The sequence below is a fragment of the Petromyzon marinus genome, chromosome 5 (assembly GCF_048934315.1).
Source record: "Petromyzon marinus isolate PM22_M1 ecotype Great Lakes invasive population chromosome 5, UKy_Petmar_22M1.pri1.0, whole genome shotgun sequence".
Lineage (NCBI taxonomy): Eukaryota > Metazoa > Chordata > Hyperoartia > Petromyzontiformes > Petromyzontidae > Petromyzon > Petromyzon marinus.
In genome coordinates, this window is record NC_133671.1 from 10,621,299 (window position 1) to 10,643,441 (window position 22,143).

Consider the following 22,143-nt stretch of genomic DNA (forward strand, 5'->3'; position numbering starts at 1 on the left):
CTAAAGGGTAGAAATGGGCGTACCCTAAGAGTAAGAAAGGGTTTGCGAGTGGGACAAGGGGGAGATCGAAGGAAGGAGGAGAGAGAGGGGGGGGGGCATAGATAATCGGTGGCAGGGGGGAGAGAGAAGCTGTGTTAGTGAATGTGACTCAGAGAGTCAAGAATAGCTGCTAACATTGGCAGGAAGGAAGGGGGGCTTCATAGCCAGTTATGACCTAAACCGGTTAATGACGTCCTTCCAATGCTTGCTCAGTTTGTACCCATCTTCTCGGTTGAAATTGAGTCTGTGTTTATATACCTGGATGGCTTCATGGACACATCTTTGATGGTAGCCCGAAGATTTGCAGAGGTACCTTGGTCTCGGAAAAAAACAATATCGTGTGAACCCACCGCGTTAAAACAGTGATCTGCCACAATTGTCCTCTCTATCCAGTGTCTGTCCATCATCACTGGTCAATCACAACGTTCTCTGGTGTCGTTCCATCATCACTGAAGGTCCCGTGACTCGCACCACGCTCACCCAAATAGTCAGATTATAATTTGCTGCCAAACACTGGAACAATCGACATGCTCAGCTCAGGAGTGCAGGGTGGGAGGCAGGAAGGACACTTAGGCAAAGTGTGAAACGTAATGTTTCGAATAAGCAGATACTTACAGGCAGTAGATAATACGAGTTGATCTGACATTCCCTGATGTCAATTAGGGTTGCCACATGTGCAGGTTTGACCTGGGGTTGACTAGGACAATCTGGGAATTGGCATCCATGTTTGGATGGCAGGAGTTGATTTGTACTGAGATCTGATGGCATTGCGTTTACCTTTATTGCAATAAAATGCACACTTTTAATAGACCTAGGCTGACTGAGAAATCGGTCATGGTTTGGTCGATGGAGAATGTGGAAACGCTGGTGTCAATATATCATTGTGTGGTGCATAGTGAATGGTAAGTGTCTTGTGGGTGGTGAGTATTAGGAAAGTGGTAAATGGAAGAAGTTAAGTGTCCCGTTTGGAGCGTTACAAAGACGGTCACTGCATTATGTGCTTTCAGATGCGCTTCTGTGGCCGTCTGGAATGCTCTTCTCATATTAGAAAACCACTGGAGCTATGTACTTTTAAATCTAGGTTGAAAACTCATTTCTTAACAGCTGCATTTTGTATTTAATTTGCTGTCCTTCCCCCGCACCTCCAACATGGTGAGTGCCTGATGAGTAGTGAGTGTAATACGGAGTAGCGGCGGTAGTTAATGAGTGTGCAGCCAATGCAACCGCACTGGGGCCCACAGGGTGGAGAGAATGTGACACCGGGCTACGAAGAGGAGACACATTAGACAGGCCCCCCCAGTTCATTCCCTGCACCAGTGAGCCAGATCGACCACACTGCAACCGAGACCGAAGCGTGTAGCGATGCAAGCAAAGCTGACGATTTATGACATCCATAATATAGGTTTTTTTTCAGGTTAGGTCGCGATCTAACCCAAAAAAAACTATTATGGATATTGGTCGCGAAAGTCGACGTGTTAAACTGATTTATGACATCTTACAACGTTTGTTAACAATCCATTGCTGGATGAAGGCCTCCCAATGCCGCATCATTAATGGGGATTGGTTGATCATATTCACCATGCTGGGCAGAATAGGTTTAGTGAAAGGTGATCGGTGGGGTTGGACTGGATCAGATATCACCAAGTCACTGGTGCTAGCCATGGCCGGAATCAAACTCAGGCCATGGGCTCTCATTGTGCAGTGCACTAACTGCTACGGTCGCCACTCCACCCCAGAAAGATTGATTTAACCTTGATTCAAATCTCCTATCGTGACAGATGTCTTTGTAAGATGGTTATCTTTGGAGTTCAAGTTTTACGATGTGAGATTTATGGTGTGGATAGTAGCATTTCTACTTTCTGCCTTTTACTATTTGTATGTTGAAGCTATTTATAAGCTATGTATTTATAAGTATTTATAAGCTATGTATTTATAAGCTATGTATTTATAAGCTATGTTTTTATAAGGTATTTATAAGCTATGTATTTATTAGTATTTATAAGCTATGTATTTATTAGTATTTATTAGCTATGTATTTATAAGCTATGTATTTATAAGCTATGTATTTATAAGCTATGTATTTATAAGAGTGCGTAATATTTATCGGAGCAATTTGGAACAATGGTATAATTTCGATCTTTCACTAATCATTGTGGCATTCTCCACATTTTATTTCAAATGGAAGAATACACTTTCCTGCTAAGGGTGTCATGGATAAAGAAGTGCAACTTTTATGTTTCAGGAGGAAGGAAATACTGTATGGATTGAGTATTAAATTATGCATTCTGCTAGGATTGTTAGTATATATGCTTTTTGCTGCTAGAGAGTTATTTTTCTATAATTAATTTGGAATCTCAGTCTCAGGGCTTAACCAAATCGTTCTACTTTAATGCATATCGTTATTTAGTCATAAATTGAGTTTTGTAACTACGTTTATGCAGATATGCTCATTATTTTGAAATACTCCGTATTCATGAACAACTTTTTAGCAAAGTGATGAATTTATAAAAAAAAGTGCATGGTTCAGGAATGTACGGGTTTAACAATTAATTGCACAAGGAAAGGAATGTAGAATAGAAATATAAAAAAGAGGGGAATGATGGCAAAGTGTTTTGTGCACAGCATCTGGAACCGGCGACATTCCTGACCACAGACTTAAAATGATCCACCACAGCCGATTTAAACTACAGGGAATGTATGATTTAACAGTGATTTGATGCGTTTGCAATTTTTTCGATTTCTCATGTAACTTCGGTGTTTTCATGTTCTGAATACTATCTGCATATTAGAGGGGTTTTTTTGGGTCAGATCACGTAAATATAAATGTGTCGTTAAACCCACTACCACCCGACACAGAAAAATTAGTAAGGTTTGTTACGTAAACAAAACATGCCAATTCATTACTAGTTCAGCCCACTGGTGTGTTGGAGAGTAAAACCCACAACATTTACAATTATAGTACGACGTTTTGCCAGTAATTACAACTACCATCATCAGGCGGACAGCTAGAGTTGTGAAATCCTACGTGTTAAACTGACTACATGCATCGATGCTGTACTCATTTATTTATTTTGGTAACCCAGATCACGTTGGCAAATGAGACTAATAATCCTGGTCTTTTGAGTTCTCACCTGGCTAAACAAAATAATATTTAAACTTGAACTTCAGGGGAAAGTGATATCACAACCCATCCAGGGCACACACCCTTTTACCAACCCACACTGACCAGCGTGGTGAAGTATGGCCAAACGACCCCACCACCAACTGCGCAAGGGGAGGCCTTCAACGAGCAGTTGCACTGACACATAGTTATGAATAACTATAATTATTATTATTTACAAATATATGTAAATGTGGATTTTGAACATAACAATAAGAATTTGAATTGAGCTATAATTGTTTGAAATTACATTTGGTCAAACCCAGCTCTTAGCGTGATACCCATAGCAAAGTGTTGCAATCACTGTAAAAGGAGGCATTATACATTAAAAATAACAAACACCTCCTGAAAGTTTCCAATTTAGAAAACACGACCAAATTGTACTTAATTGCTTTTCATGTCTTCAAAACCAAGGGATTTTAATTGGTAGCATACCTTTTGCATCTGCATTGCCAAAAAGAACAATAAATGCATGAACAGTTTTTTGCTATGCTGAATAATCTGTCTCATCTAGCATTTACAGGAAAAACTAGAAAAAAAGTATACATCAGAGGAGTAATAACAATAACATGTCCCTGATAATTTCCATAGAAAACACAATTTATATAACGATCCCGCAACTTTCCGCACACTATGCCTAGAGAAAATATTATATTTAACCCATAGACATGCAGTCATCTCATACCTTGCCAGGGTATGGTGCAATGACTGTGAAACCACGGTATTCCTCCAACTGGTTTGTAAATGGCTCAACCACTTCAGTGGGCATGAATCCCAAATTATGCAGCTGAATCGTTTATCGATACCCGCTGACAAATGTATAAGGACTGAAAAAGGATCAACTGACAGTCATTATAATAAGTCCACCAGTTATAAGGGCACCAGATATGCGCGGGCACACCTGTCCTCGTGGATCACGAAAAGCTGATAAAAGCTGATTCAAGCTGGTGTTCCCAATGCTGGCTTTCAGATGATTGTGATGATGGAGTGAACTCACATGAGGACTGATGCAATCACACATACACCCCGCAGCATTCGTATGTTGCTGCCATTTTTAGTTTCTTTTTAATATTATTATTGCTTTCTCGCTCTCTTTAACAACTATTGCATGTTTATGTCACCTTTGAATGAAAAGACAAAATGGAAAGTGGAACGTAACCTCAGTTTCTCGTCAATAACACTGCCTTAAAATAAAATATACAATTGGCAACGTTTCAGGCAATTAACCTTTTGCATAGCACACAGGCCATGAAGAAGGGTCCTTACTCGAAACGTCGCTGATTAAATGTGGTTTATTTTTATTTTAAGGTGGTGTTGTCGATGAGTGTGTTGAGATTTTCCAATAACTATCAGGTCTTCAAATCACTATTCCGTGTTAACCAGGCTCAGTGCATTCATCAGTATTGACAAAAGCGCCAAATACTTCAAAAATATTTTTATTCTTCTAATTTGAAAACTGAATAAATCTACATTTACCACTATAATGAGCAAATAATGTCTGTATGTCCCGCGCGTGACGTCACTCCACGTCGGCCAGCCCCCCTTATTAATACTCATGAACAGGTGACATCCTCCACATGGACCCCCCCCCCACCTCATTAATAATCATGAGCGGGTGATGTTACTCCACATGTATCAATTTATTATTTTATTCTCATTCTACGTGACTTTACCGAAAGAACCAAAGAAGAAAAATGGCAGAACCCTCACGTCACGTGATCTCCGTGACGCTGTTGAGACATAGAAGTAAAAAGGACGTCATGATGAACAAGGGATTATAACCTTTAAATTAAATAGGTCTGTGTCACCGCGCCCTTACAAATTGCACACGAATTGATGCAATGAATATCACGTCGCGGTCTGCTTTTCGCTTGCAAGTTTCAGATTTACTGAAATACACCCGTCCTTGCACGGGCAAAAGGCTAGTATAAAATAATTGTCCTCATTATCTCTGCCAAATGTGTTTAGATTTTCCATTTGGTAGAGTTTAATGCTTGCTAAAAAAAAATACGATAGAAAACCTGACAACAGTAGAGGCGGGAGTCAATATAACAATTCCACTCGAAAGATCGATACCTACTCCATTCTTTTCAAAGCCTGACATGGACCACTGCTAATGAAACTCAGCGGCTAGATACAGGGAAACGACTCGTAGGTGTAATGAAGTGTGGGGGGCTGTGGACCCAATTGCTAACAAGACTATTCTCAGATCAAATGATTTTTCTGTTAACCATGAACTTTACTCCTCTTATCTACAATGCAAACTAGGTATCATCATGGATAATAGGATGCACGTAGTACAGTACAACCACTTGTTTGCGATAACAGTGGCAGTGTAAGCCATTAGCAAACCAAGATAAAGCGCATGGCTCCCAAGCAAGTGAAGGGGGAAATTATTCATATAAATCGGGGTGCATGAAATGTCATCTCAAATTCAAATCCTCATATGGCAGGAGTCCTAATTCTCAAATAGAAAACATCACAGGTCGGTCAAACTCCTCAGATATGAACATCATAGCTAAGTGGTGTATGAGAAAAAATATAAAAATAGGTTTTACCGTTTCTGGCAAAAAAAATAGGAACTGTGGTAAGATGTGCAAACACCAAATATAAACCTTTTGCAAGGAATCAAGTTCGCATTAACCACACGTACTTGTGGTGAACATGCAAATAAACATGCTCTGACAATATATGCATTGTCTTTGAAAATTATTGGCCTACGCCAGAGACAGATTTCTCTGGGGCCTAATCTCACCAGTGTCAGACCAGGGAACGCCAAAAGGCGAACTGTATGGTGTTTAAAACCGCTTAAAGCTATCCGATATATTACATTCACCACCAAGACATTGACGTGGATGTTCATTTTTATGACCATTATGATTAGGAAATTGAAAGCACATGCAAGGTATCGTATGCTTTTATTTTTCAGCAACAAGGCTGTTAAATATTGTAAAAGATATATGGCATTTATCAAAGCTTTTGACAGCAGAAACACACCTGACAAAGAATAATTAGACCATGGTACCGTCACTCCTCTGTGTAACCTCTAGCAAGCTTGACGTATTACTCCCACCACAGAATCATCTTGATAACACAATACAGCACCATCACGGTAGAACTGTTCTCCTGCACCACCATCTACGAATGTATTTGGTGATTACACTGCATTGGCAGTGGTGCACAAAGAACAAAAACAACCCCCAATGCATTCGTATATAACAGTTTAGCCTTAAAAAGGAAACGTATATAATAGGTGACGTTTGGGGAAATATTCACAGCACGTAGAGAGATAGTGTATTAAGAGTTGGAAACTGCACTCCACCACAATGGCACCTGATGAGAATTTTAAAAAAATGCTTCCCGATGAACAGTTATTAATTTGGCATTTGAACAGGTATCTACAGTGTAAGTGAATGAGTTAACAGACACCACTCATAATTAATCAAGCAAGTATAGCTAAATATATGAATTTGTAATAAAAGTAAAATAATATGATGTTGCTGGCACATTGCATTATGGGTTGAACTAATGTAGGGACTTCAATGAAACCATAATAAGCATAATCCACACAGCGATGCATTCCTGGGCCTGATTCTCATTTCAAGACAGGTTAGGGAAGCTATCAGGATTATCATAAACCACTTAGTGATGCATCTACAGACGGGTGAGCTTGTGAATACATGTCATCATCTCGGGGACCTGTCATGCACATACGTCAAGCTTTTACAATTCAGACATTTTCTGCACACCATGTTCTCCAATCTGCAATGCACCAACAATGTCCCCAGCCCTAACCCGTCAGTCGCCTTTAATCATTTGCTCCCTTCTCCGCTCATTTGTTGGGGGTCGCTGCCATATTTGGTCCGTTGCTCATAGGATTATCAGCAATGTCTGTTTCTCTGTCCTTGAATCGCTTGACCCACTTTCTGACAGGTGTCCCCGCACACAGTCGACGATCCGTCAAATCTCGGTCGCCTTAACGCTTTCTTTCACCAAAAAAAAAAACATTCGATCACGGTTCCCAGCCCCGCATGGCGTTTTTACACCAGCCAGCTTTGTTTACACCGACTGTGTCACCTCTGCGTGACCACAGAAACACTCCGTGGTTTGGTCCTCCAACAAACAATTGAGTGACGTGCTGCTACAAGGCCAGTTGCACTTCACGCACCCACGTGTCCATTAACGCACAGTACTTTGATTTAAAAAATATACCACTTGTGATATGCGCCTTTTGCCTTAGCAATGGTATTCACATTTTAAAAGAACGCTGTGAGGCAAATGTGTTTTGACAGTTTGTTGCAACTAACTCAGAACATTTGACTCAAGCTATTGTTCATTGATTGATCGATGCTCTAAAAAAAACACTCAACTGAAACAAAGTTAGAGGATCAAAGTGACAATGTCCATGATAATAAAGCGAAAATGTACGTTGTATAATTGACATAATGTGTCGAAAGTTTTATTATACGGTATCCATAGGCTGACAATCCGGGTTGGAGCCAAATACATGGAGAAGTCAACATTTAAAGAATGACAGTCTATAGTTTTTGACGGAGTCATATTAAGCGGACTGTACGTGAGGCTTTGTTCTTGAACAATGCAGCCACATCCTTCTCATCGTGTCCTCCCACGAGTAATCTGGCTTCAGTCTGAAAAAAAAAACTGGAAGCCTAATTCTGATCTCGACAAACATATGACTTGACCTACAGTCCCGTACAGTGCTGGTATTTGCTCAGACATCAAGCTCGCGAGCCGTGGGGAATGTGCTGTGTGTTCCAACTCAATGTTGCAAGGGACATCGGCAGCGAAGCGTGACGTCAAGCACTAGTTGGCTACTTAGACACAGCATCGACATCATCGGGCCTACAGAATCCCCATGTGGTGGCTGGCATATGCTTTCAGATACAGGATAAACTTTTCTTACGTGTCACCTAATAACCCAGAACTCCCTTTACCCACGGGAGCTGTCTGGTGATTGATAGCTTATATTGTCTGCGGTCCCATTCTTACAATTTCACGCAATGATTTCCGAATTTTCCCATCCTGATTTGCTGAATGGATTCCTATTCGCAATCGTTTTGGTGTGTAAGTGCAGTTAATCTGCAGACAACCTCGCCGATAATAGGATCCACAAATTTAAACCCCATATCACCACGGACAAGAGGAGTGCTGTAGTTGGATACAACCTTGTCTGCTACGCTCCCCACCAACAAACATAGCTGTGACCGGAATGTGAAATGTGAGCTGGTGGATGTCGTCCCATTGTGATCCTCTGAGGTTTGTTATGCCGTGCTGTATGCATCTGAGCATATACTGTTGCCAGTGTGTATAAATCACCAAACGAGGCCTGGGGCCAGCCAGTCAACCTTCCAATGTTTCAACATCGAGAAAAAAATACAACTGCTTCGGTTTTTCCAATGTGACTTCAGGTTGTACCAATTATTGTTTAATATTTCACTCCATGTACTAATAGCTTCTTCAATTCAGCTCCTGAAGAAGCTGCCAGCACGTGGAGCAAAACGTTGGACATCATGCCGAACAACGATGGAGAGGTATTCAGCACAGTGCAGAAAACGGTCGCAGTAATAACCCTTTCCCGCTCCGATCACATACTTGTACATCATACGTTTTCTTCTGATACCGTTCCAATAACGTAAACGCGTGTACACGCACGTCATCGGAATGGAACCGGAATAAAAACTAAACACAAGGCCGTGCGGGAGGGTGTGTGGCACAGTTTAACACCAGCTATAATAGAATGCGGTCCTGTCACTACAGTTCTCTGCGGCGAGTACAATGTCTTTAAAAACAAAGGCGCATGCCTCTCTAAATGAAATAAACGCCGAACCACTTGCGTGTTCCGAGATTCAGCAGTGAACGGGACCCACCCTGCAACTTGCAGTCGTCTCGGAATGGGAAAGGGATAATATGATGTATTTATAACCAGGTGAAGCCCATTGAGACTAACGGTTTCCTTTTCAAAAAAGACCAAGTGCAAATATAGGAAGTGTACTTTATATCAATTAATTCAAAAACACCGTGGGGATATGTAAATCCTGATGAAAATTGCGAGTTGCTTGTGGAGTGGATATCCCAGTGTTACTTTGATTTGCTGCATGACACCAAACAGGAAGGGACTCTGTTGAACTGCGCGGTAATCGTAATACCAACCATACCTATGCAGGGTCAGTCTGGTATATGGCCATTAAATACAAGTGTCAAGTGCTGTCCTAAACAACGCTCCTCGGAGCCAATACGGCCCAACACTAACCCACATTGTTCTACAGCCATCCATCATTGTGAGTGCTCTGAAACAACACTGGAACTTCTCCAAGGGACATCAGTCACACTACACAACAGCGGTCAAGCATAGCATTGTTTGCATCCTGGACACAATCCCAGTGGATGAGGCACTCTCAGAGATCCAGGACGAATTATTCAAAACAGCAACAAAGACCATTCCACATAGATGACAATGCCAACTCATGACAGGTGCGACGTTGCTTGAACTCACAGCGGTATACGACTCATTCTAGCACGCACGCCTATGCTTGGAAGCAGATGCATATACCTTCTCGAAGATAATTGTTGTCCGAGTATACATGTATGATAATGCCATCTCTACACAGATGGAAAATAATGGATTGCGTCGGGGTTCAGTGACATGAACTGAAGCGTGACCCTTCACCCTGTCCTATTGGAGTGGTTCCTGTATGTATGTTGAACTTCTTTCGCACCGTACGTAGCCAACTGTGGTAATTGGAGCTGCGGATTTAAAGCGACCACCATCCAGAGCACGGCTAGTAACGTGTACTCATAGAACTGAACTACTTGCTTGGCTAGCTCGATGCGGAGTGCCGGTACCCAAACACCACTCCGAGTTTTTTTTTTTGCTGACAACTGTAGCGGTAGACGTGCATGCAAGACTGTCTCATACACTGCTGTGAGGTCAAAGAACACAGCAGAGGACTGTGCGCCTGTGTGGGCACATTCAGGCAGGACTCGACGGGTGCACGGAAGCCAACGCCACTGTGGTGGCATCCTGAAGATTTGCTCCTTCTTGAAGTTTCAAAGCACAAGACATAGCATGGAAATAAGACTGCAACATGGGGAAAATACATGTAAATGCGTTGTCTTGAGTGCTGCATGTTTAGTCAACTGACCAAAAACATTGTATTGTTTAATGTCCTGGGAAGACTTACAGATTTTCCCATGCCTGACATTCCGAGAACCCGTGTGGGTGCCGCTGTCGTCTCTAGACCTTGATGCTGCGGGACATCTGCAAAACTAATACCTCATCAGCAACTCGTCCACACAAATACCAGCTTTGATCTCCCTCATGCGTCAGTAGATGAAAATCAACCGTTTATGCTCTGGCTAGGTGGTCCGATTCATCATTATGATGATGGTCATTATTATTTTCACCAGACCTTGTTTACCCAGTAGAGCCTCACTGAGTCTTCAGACTATATTGCAGGAGGATGATGCTAAGTTTTCACAGCAGGGAGTGATGATTGCTATATGTTTCCTAATTAAGCATTTTGAGTAAGTTTGGGACCATGACCCCAGCACTCGGCTGGCTTGCCACGGGATCTCCTCACGTCCGTTCAACGTGACGTGCACGGCCGCAGATTTTAAGGGCAACACCAACAAGCGATGTCGCCACCCTTGGATGGCAGGGCAGCGATGCTGGGGCCTGAGTGGCGACTCGCCGTGCGACCGCGTGCGAGGAGGAATCCATGACCCTACATCGTCTCCGCCTGCGCAGTGCTACCGGGCATACTTGGGAGGCTTTAATCGGTACATGTACCAGATGTCGAAACACTGCCACGTGCCAATTTAATGATGATAAAAAAAACAATGATAATAATAAAAATAATAATAATAAAAAACATTCACGTATTAATGCGTTTTTTTTTTACATTTCCACTCGTGTGTTGATTTACGCATTATTTAATGGTTTCATTATGCGTTTGCATTTGAGCTTTCACCTTCATGTCACATCTAAAGCATTCACTCAAGAGAAATTAAATGAATCAAATGTTAAGCATATGCTATCAGAGAATGGCTACACCTTTACATGTCATTTTTTCTGTGAAGCTAATGAGTATGTGGAGGCTAAAGTGAAGAGAGATGGATATTTGTGCCTTAGTATGGCTTCTGGTGACGGTATATTGTTGCTGAAAAATTGCTAACATAGACCAGTAAGTAGCCTTTCTACGTGTTCTTCATCATTTGAAAGAAAGCGAAATAAAAAAATAAAAATGGGAAAAATAGCAAAATTTCCGGAACTGCATTATGCATGAAACACATGTCCCTGTGTTTGCATGCATGTGTACATACTGAATATTTTATGGTAAATTTGTAAAAAAAAAATTGTGTGTGTGTTTGAGTATTGCGCCAAACAAAGCTCCGTGTTTTCTCAACCACTGTTGTGGTCCTCCCTTTTCGATGCTTGCGAAACATGGAAACATCTGTGCTGGTTTGAAACATTCAGGCTGGCCTGCCAGCCTGCCTGCAATCCATCCTGAATTTAACCAGCCTGAATTTTGTGAGGAGCTCACAGATCCTTGAAATATCTGGTCACAGTCCCATAAGTGAACTCCTCTGGCAGACAAGGCTGCGTTGGCTGGGTCTTATAGCCCACATACCCAGCTACTGCATGCCCAAGCAGCTTCTGCTCAGCCGGATAGAGAGGGCTAAATGCGCATGGCACAGACTGATGTGGTCTAGAAGGATGTGGAGCCAGTCAGACTAGCTGATGACATATAGGCTTTTGCGACCAATATTATTCATAATATAGCACATAAATATAAATGTGTCGTTAACCCACCACCACCCAACACAGCCAAAAACCTTCATTATGAATAGCCGATGACTCGTACTAACGATGTCAAGATCGGCCTCTGTGGAGGAGGTTCGTTAAGGACGCTACTGAGTAGTTAGAGGCAGTTTCCCTTCAACAACAATGGACAGCAAAGGAGCAACGCTTAAAACAACGGGCGGAGCGCCGGTCAGCTAAAACGAAGCAAGTTGGACAATGGGGACTACAGGTGGTGTATCTGCCAATCATCTCAGTCAGCCATCCTTCACACCTGGGTCTGTTCTGTCACCCCCTGCCAGCGAGCGTTCGACACTTCACGTGGCCTCAAGTTGCACCTAGCCTGATGCAAGCTACATGGTGATGTCACCGCCACTTATTGGCAAATGTCTCTTGTATCCACGAACATGGCTGGGGTGGAGCAATTTTGTAGGGGTCAGCGTGCTGCACTATGAACCCAGGAAACCGAGTTCGATTACCGCTCACAGCCAACATTCGGTGACATATCTGAACCAGTCCTGGGCCTCCCCAAGGTAGACTCAGGTTTAAATGAGTACATGATGTGGCGTGTAAACAGCATTGGGGATACAAAGGCACCCGGGCTTGGTCCTGGCCAACCACCCACGTATGTGTTGTTCTGCCATTAATCAGTGCTTGCTAACAGTACATGATCCTAGAGTATTTTAAAGCCTATACCGGGGATCTCTGCCTTTCTATACACACACTACCAAAACCTTGGATAAAACCGGGGAACCTTAAATGTCTGAGACGCTCCCTACTGAGGGGAGCGTTAATGCAGCGGTTAGTTCACTGCATGACAAACCTGGCGACCGGTATTAAATTCCCGGCCATGGCTAACATCAGTGGTGATTAACATGACCGGACCTGGGCCTCCCCTTGGTTGAATCAGCCTTAAAATGGTACTTGGTGCAGTGTGTAAACCACACGTGCTGGGGACACAAGGGTGGCTTTGTGTCCTGGGGGCGACCGCCGTGCATGCCGTGCTGCTACCTTACGAGGTGCTATCTAATAGGACTAGCCACGACAGAGCAAAAATAAACTCACTTTTCATCTCCAGCAAGTGTGGAAAAGGTTTTTCGATGGCCTGTTCTGCACCATGCCCAAGGTGATCTAATCTATCAGTGTCCAACAAGAGTGCGCTGCAAGATTAGCATCGTCTTAACAACCACTGTGGACAGTTAAACCAGCAGTCACGGGTCTGCACAGATCCTTCCAACTGAAACACCGCAACGAATGAAGAATCAAGTTAAGGCAATTCAGCTAGAAATTGGATTACACATTGTATTGATTAGCGCATTTTTCCTATTGAGTAGGTGGGTCCTCCCTATATTTTTGTGCTGGCTATTTCACGGGGAAAATCAGTTTCAGGCCCTGGATTACTTTGAAATTGGTTCTTACTGTGATTGTCAGAGAAACATTGCAAACATTACCATGTGAGTGTATTTTCTATAGCAAAGCCTAAAGACCAGTATTTGTTGATAAATGATGCGGAGCCAAGACATAAATAGAAATACATTAAAGGCAATAGTTCAAAATAGCCCATTGCAATGTAGGAATTTGGTCTGCAGATACATAGCTCAGAGGTGCCAGAATAGAATTGTATTGTGGGATACTTCCTTACCAATAATATGCGTATTATGATATGTCCAATATTTATCACACAAAACAATGTTGTTGCCTGGGATATTTAATAAAATAATATTACTTGCTGTACCAAGATGCAATGATGAATCACCAGAAATGTATCACAAAACCGATGTGTTGTATTTGTCATATGCTCCACTCCAAAATAATCATATCCAATCCTGGTATGTACATGTAGGTTCAACTTCTTCCTCACCATACGTATCCAACCATGCTAATCGCATTTGTGACGTGAAAACACCAACCATTTGAGAATTATAGTAAAATGTTTTATCCATAGCCTTCTCATCCACAACTATTTACAGTGTATAGCTGAGCCACAATTCCTCCAAATTACTCGCAGATTGACCTTCCTCTTGTCTGAAATTTCCCAGATCGGAAGATCAGGTCATTTTGTTACCGATGATTGTTTATTATTGTTATTATGCTTGTTTATCCAGGAATGCCTCATTGAGTTTCACGACATTTTCTTGAGTATCTCAGCAAGTTTTTTTTTCAGTACAGGGAAATGTTTCCATGTGTAATCCTTGTAATTTGCAACACATTTTCAGCATTGGAATGTTTGTACGATACCAGTAAATGCGTACGTTTTTCTGCTACAACCAGAAAACCCAAAGGAAACCTATGCATAAAAAAGGGAATAAAGTACAGCCTCTACACAGCAAGGGACCCGTGTCGCGAATTAACCCCAGCCCCTTCTTGCTTTGAGGCACAAGTGTTACCATTGCACCACCCTGTGCCACCCTACCGATACCTCAAAGATCAGAAATGGTGAATGTGATGATGGACGACTATGCTTAAAATGATGGTTGATTGCAGCCCACCGTAAATAATGGATAATTAAGATGGTAATTATTTCCTGCTTCTGCCATCGGCAGTCCTTGCCAGTGAGATGGCTGGCTCGCTAGCATAGACAGTGGCGTGACACTCAAGAGAGGTTGGAAACCACGTGTGAGGTGAACAACGTTTAGCACACACGAGAATGTATGTATGTTGAACTTTTTTTCACATCGTACATACTGTAGCCAACCATGCTAATCCGAGGTGCGAGAAGAACTGGAAGGAAGGTCATGGATATGCCAATAACTGATGATGGACGCTGAAGATAATGCAACAATGGCTCAATATAGTTTTCCGATACGTTTGTGGGTTGTACCATGTGTTGTTCGGCATTATTTTACTTGTTTACCCAGGGCATTCTTACTGAGTGTCAACCATTTTTCAAGAGGGTCCTAAGTATTATCAGTCGGGGGAGATGATTGCTGATGTTTAGTGTGTTGTCCTTCCTCCACACTTAATTAGCATGCTCGGCTACGTACGGTGCGAAATAAGTTTTCATAATGTGTTACCCAAATAAGCGATCTGTGAGTAAATCTTCAAATCGATCATATTTTGACCATGATGTCGTCACACGATGGCCTACTCTTTTGGAATAACGTCACGGGATCTTTATTGTCCGCTGTGAAGCAGACGGAAAGATGTGAAACTTTTAACTGCCAGATGGCGGATGATGATGACGAAGTCATGGCATTTAGGATGTAACTTTTCAAAGCATTCACCAGTCGTTCAACAATGGGACTGCGAGGTACAGCCTACTGCACTACACTGCGCTAAACCACAGGGGCCGTCCATAAATGACGTCACGCGATTTTGGACGATTGTTTGAAAAGTCAGACCCCCCTAAAATATGACGTCACAAAGCTATGTCCCCCCCCCAAAAAAAAATAAAACATGCTTCAAATCGTTTTAAACTATTGTCATTGTAGTGCGTATTTAATGTGCCGCTGCACTCTGATGTTGTAGGAGAAAACATTGATACAAAAGTCTATTTAAGAAATAGACTAAGTAGAACGTGTTGTCTATTTTTATTTAAAGTTACGCATTTTTTAAGGGACGTCACATTTCTCAACCCCCCCCCCCCCCTCGTCACACATCGTCACAAATGTCTGACCTCCCCCCCACCCCCTAGGTGCGTGACGTAATTTATGGACGGCCCCACACTGCATCGCATGCTACATTCATCCTGTTATCCACACATATAATGCTAAGTTGGCACAGAGAGGAGAAGAATTGTATATATATAATAGTATAACCATGTCCATCCGGTACTCGATGAGTTGGATTGGCTTCCCGTTTCTGAATTCATACATTTTAAGGTCGCACTAATTACTAACAAAGTGCTCGCCACAAATGAACCACAATACCTTGCTGAGCATAAACCATCAAGCAAACTCTGGTCATCCTCGGTCACTGCATCGCGCACTTTCAGATGCGCTTCTGGGGCCGTCTGGAATGCTCTTCCTTCTGATATTAGGATGCCACTGGAGCTATGCACTTTTAAATCTAGACTTAAAACTAATTTCTTTAGACCTGCTTTTTTGTATTTACTTTGTTCTCCTTCCCGCGCACCTATGATTAGCACGGTTGGCTTACATACGGTGCAAAAGAAGTTCAACATGCATACATACGAGTGAAACTTCGAAGGTTAAGAACAATGATGGAGTGGCAGCCAAGAAACTAAACATGTCCAAGAGTGCTTCCACCAGGGGGATGGAGCGATGAAATCAGCCTGTGTGCCGGTGCTAGGTGGGTTGTTACATTACAGTATCGTGAGAGACGATGGTTGATTAGAGAGACCTTCATCCAGCAGTGGATTGACCACAGCTGGTGATGATGTTGAAAGTAATTTTAAGTAATAACCAATACTGGATTAGCACAATGCATAAAATGAATAGGTCCATTTTCATAATTCATTTTAAAAGGTACATAAACTTGATTCGTTTTTAGAGTGGCATTATTTTTTACATTTGTCAAGATGTGATATTGTGTGCAAAAGAAATAACCATGGTAATTTAGGATACAATAAATTATTTCCCTAATGTGAACAATAATTTTAATTACTTCTAAAAACATATGTATTCTCATTGTAAAGTGGACAAAAGTATATATTAAACTAACAAACATGCATAATTTCCATATCAATATGACCACCACATGACATTGAAGCATTATCATACCTTAATAATGTCCTCATCCTCCGACTGGCAGTGGGCATGCTGGGATACATCTGACAAATGGCCGTCTGTTCCCATGGTGACAACTCTCAAAGGCACAATCACAGGCCTGCCTGTCAGCACTGCTGTGTTCACCAACTCTGGTTTCTGCAAAGAACAGAGGCCAGGGTGAATGGTTGCATACATTATAATATAAACAAAACACACGTTAATTTTCACACGGTTGCGCCATAGAAACGTAATAAATTCGAAATACGCAAACACGATTCGACTATTAAAACACCTTCGTGATTAATAATTTAAAACAGCAATGTCAACATCGACCTTATTTGGTTGACTAATTCGATTTCTGTAAATGCACTGATCAATTGGTATTGAACATGATGCTGCCGTGGCATCATGGTTAACACACTGGACTTGCAATCCAGAGGTCCTTGATTCATGTGTGGTGCCACCGCGGCGGAGTAGCTCCGTCGAGGACCGTACCCACCGCCGCGTCGCCCCCCCTTCCCCCCCCCCGCACGAACGCACACACCCCCCACGTAGAGCCGGAAGGGGAGATCACCTGGCCGATAGGTTTTTTTTCCAGAAGCCCCTAATGGGATTAAGTTTCATGGTTTCCTGCAGCCGGGAAATTGGGCGATCTCCCCCCCGTAGCTGACGTGCACCGCAGCGCCATGACCTGATATCAAAGTTACATGGCCACGGTGGAGGCCGCATAGCCGGGCGGATGCAATCACACACACACGGCACGGAGTGTGAGAACGGCGGTACGCCTTTGTCATAGGTAGCATCAGAAACCCCAATAACAATGCGACAGGAGCATTCCGACATCTGAATGGACAGGGCCACCTGGGGTGTGAGAACCGCGGTGCACCTTTATTACAGATGGGATTAGGGACCCGCATAACAACGAGACCAGAGCATTCCGAAATCTGAATGGACAAGGCAACACGAGGCGTGGAACCGGCGGAACGCTTTTGTTGCAGGTAAAGGTCACGGATCAGCATGCGAAAGAGACGAAAATAACTCAGCCTCTGAATGGACAGGGCAGGCACGGGTGCGGAAGCATCTGAATGCCTATTGTTCCAGGTAAGGTCACGGACCTGAAAATGAAGGAGCACGGGTAGGCAGGCGCGAAAACAACGGAATGCCTTTAGGGTGGATAAAAACGCGGAGGCTTAGGGTAGCAGGAGATCTTCTTCTTCAAAATCATCACGGTCCACGGAGCAGGGGAGTCAGCCGTTCGGGACGTCCGCGTGACGAGCCCCAGCGCAGCCAAGCTCAACCCTCTACGGAGACGACCCACAGCCTCGTCCTTCTACAGCGTTCAGCGCAGTAGAGTGGAAGTAAGCGTGAGTAAGAGAGAGAGGTAAGTCTGGGCTAGTTAAGCGAGGGTAGAGAGCGCAGCGGTAGGCAGGATAAATCGAAGCTGGGATCCTCGAAGGATTAGCGTTAGCGTTTACTGACTCACACAATCACGCGTAGTTTAACGGGTTGCTCACGGTTAATAAAATCACTAGTAAGGGGGATAAAACTGTGTCGCGTGGTCTCTGGGAGTGTGCAGAGGAGGGTAGAGAGTGTTTTTGTGTTCGCGCGCATACGCGGCTGTTTGCGGCGAATAAGGGAGTAGCGCTTTGCCCTCGCGTGCGTGCGTGCGAGGTTGTTTACAACGAGGCGGAGCGCTTAGCGTGCGTGTGCCTATGCGGCTGTGTACGGTGGTGGTTAGTGCTGGCGTAACCGTGCGACTGTTCACGACGGTGCTTAGCGCGCTGGGTGTTCGCGTGCAGATGCGGTTGCCTTCCACGAAGCGGAGTGTTCAGTGTGCGCGTGCCTACGCGTCTGGTTTCAGTGGCGTTTAGCGCTCACGTGCCTGTACGATTGTTTACAGTAGTGCTTAACGCTCGCGCGCCGGTGAGACGGTGTTGCGGTCGCGTGCCTGCGCGGTTGTCTCTAGCGAAGTAGCGAACTAAGCGCCTGGCGTGCGCGTTTTCGCCCGGCTGTGTAAACGGCCCCTTAAAATCGGCGCGAAGTGATCGCGGCGTGTTTGTTTTTGCTTGCGCACGTGGAGCATGGGTGGGAGGGAATAATGGGTGAGTATTTTAAATCCCTCCACCTCTGTCCACCCAGCAGTATATATGGGTTCACCACAGTTCGTCCATCAGAAGGTCACGGTTTGCGAGATGTTAACTACCTCGGCTGGTATACAGGAGGTGATGCGTTCAATCCTGACCCTGTCACCTGTATATTTGGAGTTTGCATATCCTCCCCGTGGTCGCATGGATTGTTCTTCAGGTTCTCTGGTTTTTCCCTCCACATTTAGAAATATGCATCTAGAGTATTTGGCTGCTGTACATTTCGACGTAGTAACCCACTCCGTTGAGCTATCATTTGTGGCCAGTTGACTTCTGAAAAATAACTATATAGTTCAGTGGACCTTACCTGGTAAAATACAAATAGTTTAGTTTTAGTTTAGTTTTTAGACATGTAGTGCAATAAAGTATGGGTGCTCCCACCACCTCCAAAACGTCTGGCAAGCATGGAAGATTAGGCCAAAGTCTATTCTCGAGGCGTTCTCTTGAGCTTGTCTAGTGTAGGCCCTTTTACCAGAAGTGGTGTGAAGAAGACAATGTAGAGCTCCACCTTTACCATTTACTTACTCTTCAATTCACATCTAAAGTTTCAAACCATATTGTAATTCTGTAAATACCTGTTTTTAAGCTACTTCGCAAGATGTGAAAGGCTGCCTTTTTTGGAATAATCCACACACGTGATGTGATGTGCACATAGAATGCAGCTGGAAAATGAAACGTTGTCCTAGCTGCGAGGGAAGGTTATAATGTGTATAGGACAGACACACCGGTTTCTTATCCGACATTTGGAACAGTATTTTGGGAAAGAGGCGTTTTGCATTCCTTTCCACACTGTTTATCTGACAATACAACGAAGTCCAATATCCAAGTCATCATAAAACAGTCATGAGTATGAGTAAATGGTGCACAGGAACGTCCTCCAACATTAACGCTGTTAAATTATTAATCTAAGTTTACATGAATCCAACGTCTTTCAGGCATTCTTATTTACAGCTGATGTGACTGCAATTAAGAATAAAAATTAAATTACCTATGAATTTATCATTTTATATTAAATAAAAATGCTAAAACCTTTTCGCGGAGTTATTGTTCCCCTCCAATGTCGATCGGCGGGCGTGTTGTACCGGACTCAGTTTTTGTCACAATTTTTTTAAATGCTACAACGTTGCTAGGTTCGCAATTCCATTCATATATATGGCAATATGCTCAGGAGTTGAATGCCAATGTCAAGGTCTGCTAGCCACGAGAAGGTTGCTGGAGAGAGTGTGTGTAGTTTCGCTATTCCTCCATTGATGGACCACAGACTACAGTGGTTTACTATATGGTCCATAGGTTGAGTTGCATGGTCACAATAACACCGTGGCTGTCTTTAATTTTTCATTGAAGTCAATGCATTTGAGCTGCTTACAGTCAGAAGCAGGGGTGTATAAAACAGAGCACCTGAAATGAATACAATGAAAAGCCTCTCTGGATTCACGAAATGCATAAACATTTTTTGGTGATTTTTGTTTATCAAATTTTGGGAATGTTTTGTCACTAAATATTCAACATTTTCAGATGTTAGTAATTGATAGAATTATGTATTTTTGCATGCGTGGATGTGTATTTTCCGTTTCTGAAGAAGCTAAAGGCACGTGGGGCAAAACGTCGGACATCACTCCAAACAGCACGTGGTACAACTCGATAACACATTGGAGTACTAATACGTACGATTCACTCTTGAAAGTCCTTGGTGTGTGTATATATGTGTACTTAAAGTGCAATAGATTTCTTAACTGTAATTAACTTCAGAAAAGTGCAAGTGTAGTATTTGTTGTATAATAAAATCAATACAATATTTGTTATTAAGTAGTGATTAAAGCGTCTCGATTACCGTTCTACCTCCCCCCCATTTAAACATTCACTTTTCCTGCTAACCCCAACCTGAGTGGTGCAGTGAGCCCAATCCACCCTCTCTTCACCAAGCCCTGCCCCGGTGTCGATCTCGGGACTTTTTATGTCCACCACCAACGCCCCTTTCTTGTCTTGTTCTATGATCAGTGCTCTGTACCGGGCTTGTGTTGAGTTGAAATAAAAAAACATAAAAAAACTATAATAAATATTAATAATGATTAACATCCAATTATAATTACCTGATGATGGATTGGGTTTTCTATCTGAGTGATTGGATCAAACAAAATGTGTAATTAATCCAATCAGCTCCAATATGGATTCAGGGTCCGATCATACCCGATGTGATCATGGCCCATTTGATCAAAAGTGTTATTTCTTAAATGCTTATGCCTAAAAAGTATAGAAAATGGCTATTATTCCCCACAAACTTTGATTTTGTGACCAGGACAGTGATATTTTGAAATGTACCTATTTTAAATAAGAAAACGGGCGAATGTGTGTCTTTTCGTTCATGTAAAGTCAGAAAAAACAACATATGAATCAAAATGAACTTGTATTTATACTAAAGAAATGCAAAAATTACTACAAAAGATGTAGAAGTTAGTAGTTTTTCGAGATTTACGATTATACTGTAAATCACTTTCACAAATCAGCCCCCAAATGTAGCCTCCATTAATTTTCTCGTTATATTGTCCTTGGTAGCAGCATTCAAAGTCCAGTGTATCCTAGTGGAAGCGCTCGCCTTGCTCCACCGAGTCCGCTCCCATGTTCTCCTTGAATGTATCAAGATGAGCATCAAGGATATGGACTTTGAGGGACATCCTACAGCCCATTGTGCCGTAGTTCTTCACGAGTCTCAACCAGCTCCACATAGTTTTCGACCTTGTGATTGCCCAGGAAGCCACGAACCACTGCGACAAAGCTGTTTCAAGCCGCTTTCTCCTTACTAGTGAGCTTCTTGGGGAATTCATTGCACTCCAGGATTTTCTTTATCTGTGGTCCGACGAAGACACTGACTTTGACTTTTGCCTCAGACAGCTTAGGGAAGAATTATTGAAGGTACTTGAAGGCTGCCAACTCCTTATCTACAGCTCTGACAAATTGTTTCATGAGGCCCAATTTGATGTGCAATGGTGGCATAAGCACCTTCCGGGGGTCCACCAGTGGCTCCTACTTGACGTTTTTCCTCCCCACAGAGAACTTGGTCCGCTGTGGCCAGTCCCGCCTGTGGTATTGCGCCTTGTTGTCCCTGCTGTCCCAAAGGCAAAGATAGCAGGGTAACTTGTTAGAACCGCCTTGGAGACCAATCAGGAATGCCACCATTTTGAAGTTTCCGATGACCTCCCAGCTGTACTCATCATACTTCAAGGCGTCCAGCAAGGTCTTGATGCTCTTGTAATCCTCTTTGAGATACACCGAGTGAGCCAGGGGAAGAGATGGGTACTTGCTAACATTATG

At 43.0% G+C, this 22,143-nt stretch overlaps 1 protein-coding gene across 2 annotated transcripts in view; it reads right to left on the reverse strand.

Annotated features, from left to right (window-relative positions):
- The window catches only part of LOC116939052 (transmembrane protein 132D-like), a 586,990-nt gene that overhangs the window by 135,878 nt on the left and 428,969 nt on the right, over positions 1–22,143 (reverse strand). For both annotated transcript variants that reach the window (XM_076061542.1, XM_032946936.2), the window contains exon 5: positions 16,703–16,846. In XM_076061542.1, the coding sequence (XP_075917657.1) occupies positions 16,703–16,846 (144 nt within the window). The remainder of the gene's footprint in view (positions 1–16,702; positions 16,847–22,143) is intronic.